Genomic DNA, 6,000 nt, shown 5'->3' with positions numbered 1-6,000 from the left:
GTGACAGATTTACAGGTGACAGATTTTTTGGCTTCTGTTTTTCCCTTTCTCGTTCGCCTCCATCAGCTCTAAAAGAAACATTAAATCAAGTGAGATTTCAAATGAGAGACAAACGTGAAATAAAAAGTGAAGCTCAAAGTCAAGATCACTGATGAGTTCAATAGTCATTTTAATCTCATCAAATCTGGTCGACAACTGCTGTGCACGATTATGATCTATTTTAATGTCATGAAGATGATTTGTGTTATAAATCACTAGTTTGGTCATGAAACAATGTAAATCTGGTGAGCATCAGCATGTTCTTCATCATGAAGAATGAATGAGGAATCAAGAATAAACACCAACCTCTTTGTTCTTCAGTATCATGATGTTTCATTCTGCAGGTTCTGGATCACTGGCGTTCTCTCCGTCCTCTCCTTCCAGATGCTTTCTGGCAGTTCTGCTAAAAATGATAATATATGTGATGAGAGATGATCAATGACTATTTCAGATTCTACAAAAAGTACTAAGACTAATCTATGAAATCCATTCCAGCACTACCACCTCCAGGCAGGTTCGTCAGAGAAGACATTTATGCAAGGAAAAGGTGGCGTCATGTTCAGTACCTTGCAGAGCAGTTTTGGAGTCGTTGGCGTAAGGAGTATCTATCCAACATTGCCACCAGGCAGCGCTGGCACACAGCAAAGAGAAACCTGCAAGTGGGAGATATTGTCATGGAAAAGGCTGAAGATCTGCCCAGAAATGAGTGGCGGCTGGCCAGAGTTACAGAAACTACTACAGATAAAGACGGGCTTGTGAGAAGAGTCAAGGTATGCCTTGGTGACCGGAATCTGGGGAAGGATGGTCGTCGACTCCACAAGCTGTCTGTCATTGAACGCCCACTACAGAAGCTGATCTTGTTGCTAGAGACCATCTAGCTGCTTCTGAGAACCACCACGTGTATCCTTTTTATCATATTACTTAAATGCTGATATACATTCACCATAGTATGGACACTTTGTCCGTTTCTGAGTTAAGGCGAGACACGGCAGGCAAAAACATCGTTTTTTTTTTACTGGTCAATTTTGAGATTTTTGGATATTTGTCTTCAATAACATGTCTTCTTTCAGACTTGTGGTGAAAAAAAGTCCGAAATACACATTAAGGTCTTTATTTTACTACACTTTTCTGTTCGCGTCTGTAGATTTCTCATAAATTCAACAAAAGTTGGCATTCTTAATCCTCCCGCTGCTCCGCGATCTCTGTCTTCTTCCTGTCATCACACGCACACGCCGGAAAGCTCTCTCTCTCCTTTACAACGCTGTCGGATCCAAATATGGTAATTTCCTTTTTATCAGCAACCAATCGTAAAAGTAATAGGGCTGAATGCGCAATCTCATTGGCTGATGATAAATCTTTAAAGCCCGTTTTCTCAAAATGACCTTTCTCTCATAGCCTGGTAATACCAAACTCTGCTACTTCGCTTTGCTTCGTACACAGAGTCTGGAATGGCATAATAGAGAAGTGTTTTCTCTCTCGCGGGGGGGCGCTTGTCTGAAGTTTAAAATCATTGGTTACCCGTAAGCCAATCACATAACGTTTGGTTATGGCGTGTGTTATGCGCATGCTCAGCCGCATCTAACTTCCACTGTAAACACACGTATGATGCGAAAACAAAAACCATCGAGCGAAACACCGGAGTGAACATGGCTGTGAACGACTTTTGCAGATTATGTGAAGTAAATCTACGCATCCACGGTACAATCAGCGTCTATACGTCACGGCTCTCAGCCCGCCCTCTGTTCGTTGATTGGCCCGGCTGTTTTCAGGCTGGAGGAAAACGGAAAGCTATGACGCTGTCTCAGACTGAGTACAGAAGCGAAATGAAATTGAGCGGGCTATAGTCAGGCTATTTCTCTCATACTCCAAGTATGAAATCTCCACTTCAGTAGCACCTATATACACACCAAACTTTCCAGTCTTGTACCTAGTTATATTATGAAGACATTTACAGAGGGATTTGTAAATATATTATTCCTAGCCTGATTTATATAACATTTTATTCCAAAAAACATGGCGAAAATCATTTTTTTAAGGCTATTGACAGTATATTCTGATTTACAGGATAACAAAAGTAGATATCCATAAATCCCTCTGTAATTTTTTTTCCCATCTCATATGTGAACACAATGAAATTTTTTTTTTTAACCTGGCTTTATCCAATACTCAGATTTCGTTTTTTTAAATATATGCAAAATAGCACATATTTAATTAGATATTGCCTAATTTGCATATTTAAACATTAAATTATAGAAAACTTGTAATACATTTTTTTCTCATCTTAATGTAGGTAATCAACTGGGAAAAGTTTCATGGTGATATCTGCTAGTTAAAAATTTTACCCTATTCACCTGTAGTGTCTCGCCTTAACCCTTTCACACGTAAGTTTAAAATATTCTGGCTGACCCATAGACTGGAAAAAAATATGGACGTAGTGTCCGTGACGTCACCCGTAGGTTTCTGAAGAGCATTTTTGAAGCCTAAAGTGGGCGGAGCCGGCCGTCGCCATCTTGGCCTCGCGTCACTCCCGGATAACAGAAAATGGGCAAAGAGGCGGGGCGGGTGGGGAGGTAATGCTATGCTATATGCTACTGACAGTACCAAGTCTGCGACTGCACAGGGCCTCGCGCTAAAGTGACAGTTGATGATGTAAAGCCAATTAAAAGTTCCTGTTTTTGCCCTTCGAAGTATTATAATAGTTAAAAGACATGGCAACAAGTGAGACTGTGTATCGTGATTCTGTACTATTCTGCTAGTTGAAAATGTATATGCAGTAACTAAATATTACTCTTGAGAGAGTGTGTGTGACAGTGATTTATGTGCATACATGTCAGTCACTCTTTTTTTATAGTCTATGGTCCGTCAGCGCGGCATCGCTCGTCAAGTTCGTAGAGAGCTTATTCAGTCCATTTTAAAATCTTATTTTGGCCGCCTCTCAAATGGGTTAAACCATAGATATATTAACGTTGCCTCTGAAGTTCAAGTAAATGCGCTGGAAATCCGCTTGCATGGACGGAGAAAGCGCCGACACCAGCAGGATTTCATCTGAGGGTACATAAGCATATTATAATCTATATGTTCCGTGAGAGCAGAACGAACGAGCCTTTATTGACGTTTTTAAATCTGAAAACTCCAAAAAGCAACGAAATTGTCATTCATCCATTAGTCCAACAACTGAAATACAGCGCTGGTTGTTCTCTCGAACGATACTCGACGACAACGACGGAATCCAATGGGTGTATTAAAGTAATGGGTGTATTAAATTGTATGAAATAATCCCGAAAAAAAGCACAAAACACTGCAGAGATGGCAAGTTCAGCAGCTAACATTTGCTGAGGTGAAGTGACGGCTAGTAACAACAGCAGACAAACAGCTAGCATTGACATACGCGGCAATCCAGCTGTCACTCTAGTGGACACACCCTTAATTATGCAGAACTTTAAATATGAATCAACTAAACGGATGAGTTATAAAAAAATTCACCCCCCTCACAGTTGTCATGAAGGGCAAAATTAGCTGTATAGACCAAAGCCACATACAGACACCAGGCTGTAAACATGTTTTTTTCTGCTGTAAAATTTGCCATTTTAACATGGGGGAGACACAGATTTGACTCACTTTTGACACCAGCCTCAAGCGGCCAGTCAACGAATTGCAGTTTAACTCACTTCCGTGTTGGTTTCAAGAGAGAGACGGGGAGGTTGCTGCTTGGGCTGACCCCCCAGCGTGAGTTTTTCAAGGCGACCGTTATTTAGAATGTGTCACTTTATGGTTTCCATGGTGACACGTCATTGCTTGTCACGTGACACACCGCAGCAACAACAGAGCTGAATGAATGACGATCTGCTTTTATGTCATTTTTCCAATATTCACAAATTTGTTAGATATGGCATGAAATATCTGATATTCCGATTGTCAAATATATGCAAGTGGAAGTGTTTTGTTGTTTAAACACCTTTATAACGATCGCGTTAGTTCAGCTGTATTCGCGATGGGCGCCGCCATCTTAGTTTGTGCCGCAGACGCAGTTCAGAGAATCGGATCTGTTGGATTTACAACATGTGAATTCATCCACTTCTCCCGAAATACATAAAACGAGTAAGTGGCAGGTGAACTGGGAGAAGAATAGTGTAAACTTTAAAGTTACTTACACAATGTGTATCTGATGAATAAAACTAATTATAATGGAAATGATTATTATTGCCTCTTCCTTTGACATCAGTGTGTATTTTATAAACTCTAAATGTATTGTTTTTTTAGTACTTATATGTCTGGAACCTAAAATAAACATTATGTGGTTGAAAACACTGAAAAGTTGTGATATATGACAGCTCTGAGCGCGCCTGTCTCTGTCTCAGCGCCAGCCAACGCGCGAAAGCCCATTTGAATTTAGCAGTTGATCACGTGATGCACTGACCGTTCTAATCACACCGGTGTGATCGTACGCTCCAGGGATCAGCTTAGACTGATCACACCAGTGTGATCGTACGTGCGAAAGGGTTAAAGGTAACATTTTTATTTGAAAATCATTCGTAATTTTATAGTCCATGACGTTATACAAATCACTCATGATTTGGTGGGAGTGTAAAAGACCATTAAATCTCCCAATCTCTGAAGTGGGCCGACATCTTTACCCCCAGCCATAGAGGGCAGTGTTGTCATGGACTACCTAAAAAAAGGGATTTCTCAAAAGGGACGTTTATTAAACGAGCCAAATATTGCTAAATAACTGTTAATTTTTTTTATTTTTTGGTTATTAATAGTTCTCGCTGAATTCTCAATATTTACATTGTATTGATTTGTTTTACAAAAGCATCTGTATCTGACATGCTTTTATTTTGAAGTCCGTGAAAGGAAGTTCAGCGGGCGCGCGCTTTGTATATGTTGGCGCACTTTTCATGTGACGCACCATTAAATGCTACCAGTGAGTGAAGCGAGACAAATTTACGGTTACAGACTGAATATATAGCTTTACAAACGAGTTGATTTCTACCTCTTAGCTCCTGGCTGATGAAGGGCACAAGGTATCGTTTTTATTTCATTGTCTTCTAATCTTTGAGAGACTGTGTTTATTGTATTGATCTCCTCTAAGCTGTTAGTGGGTCGTTAGCATATGCAGATGGTAAATCAGTGATATGTTATATAGAGTGTGTGATTAATTTTTACTGTCACATTCATAACACTGTGTAGTATTATTGCCCCGTTTCTCTAGGTTTAAACGTCCGAGCGATTATTCACAGGAAATTAGGCCCTTATTTGGTCATTTTTATGTTTTAGCCTTTTCTCTCTGAATTGAGATCGTCAGCTTTCAAAATATCTCATAGTTAAATTAATTCACTTGTCATTTAGTCCATATTGCATTTTAAAAAGGAGACTGTTGCATTTAAAACAATTTATAAATTCATACAGGTCATATGTAACATTATAGCACTTTGAAATAAGCTTGTTAATTGTTTAAAACACATTTTTGGCAGGTGCTTTTAACTGCATTAAATATTGTTATTGTTAGATAAATAATTCATATTCATATTTACTATAAGGCATTTATTTATATGAGCCTGCATAATGCTATTTATGGTGTAGCCATTTATTTATACAATTTGCAGTCACATGTCTAATGTTTATTCTTTGTTTGCTTACGGTGTTTTGGAAGGTGTTTTTGGAAAATAAATTCTTCTTTAACATCAGTTCTTGAGAGTGAATCGCATCTGTTAAGCCGGGAATGCTACAATTGTACTTCTTCCGCTAAAGAAAATAGTCCGTTCCGCATCCATAGCAACACTCTGTTTTTCATGGCAGCGGTGTGTTATACTTCGCAGCGGTCTGTTATCAAGAAATAACAGACCGCATTCTACATTGGAATTCAACCAAGCTATGTAATAATAAAAAATAACATTCATCATCGTCATTGTGATGTGTGTGGAATGTTTAGTGAGACTTTATATAGCTACTTGATACCCC

General features: G+C 39.1%; 1 protein-coding gene across 3 annotated transcripts in view; it reads right to left on the bottom strand.

Annotated features, from left to right (window-relative positions):
* Positions 1 to 369: 369 nt before the first annotated feature.
* The window catches only part of LOC309499596 (uncharacterized protein), an 87,955-nt gene continuing 82,324 nt past the window's right edge, over positions 370 to 6,000 (bottom strand). For all 3 annotated transcript variants that reach the window (XM_082170897.1, XM_082170898.1, XM_082170899.1), the window contains exon 4: positions 370 to 442. In XM_082170897.1, coding sequence (XP_082027023.1) covers positions 392 to 442 — 51 coding nt within the window. In that variant the 3' untranslated portion in view covers positions 370 to 391. The remainder of the gene's footprint in view (positions 443 to 6,000) is intronic.

This window comes from Leuciscus leuciscus (assembly GCF_965113295.1).
Source record: "Leuciscus leuciscus genome assembly, chromosome: 1".
Classification (NCBI taxonomy): domain Eukaryota; kingdom Metazoa; phylum Chordata; class Actinopteri; order Cypriniformes; family Leuciscidae; genus Leuciscus; species Leuciscus leuciscus.
The sequence above is the reverse complement of the archived record's forward strand: the minus strand, read 5'-3'. Positions and strand labels throughout refer to the sequence as shown.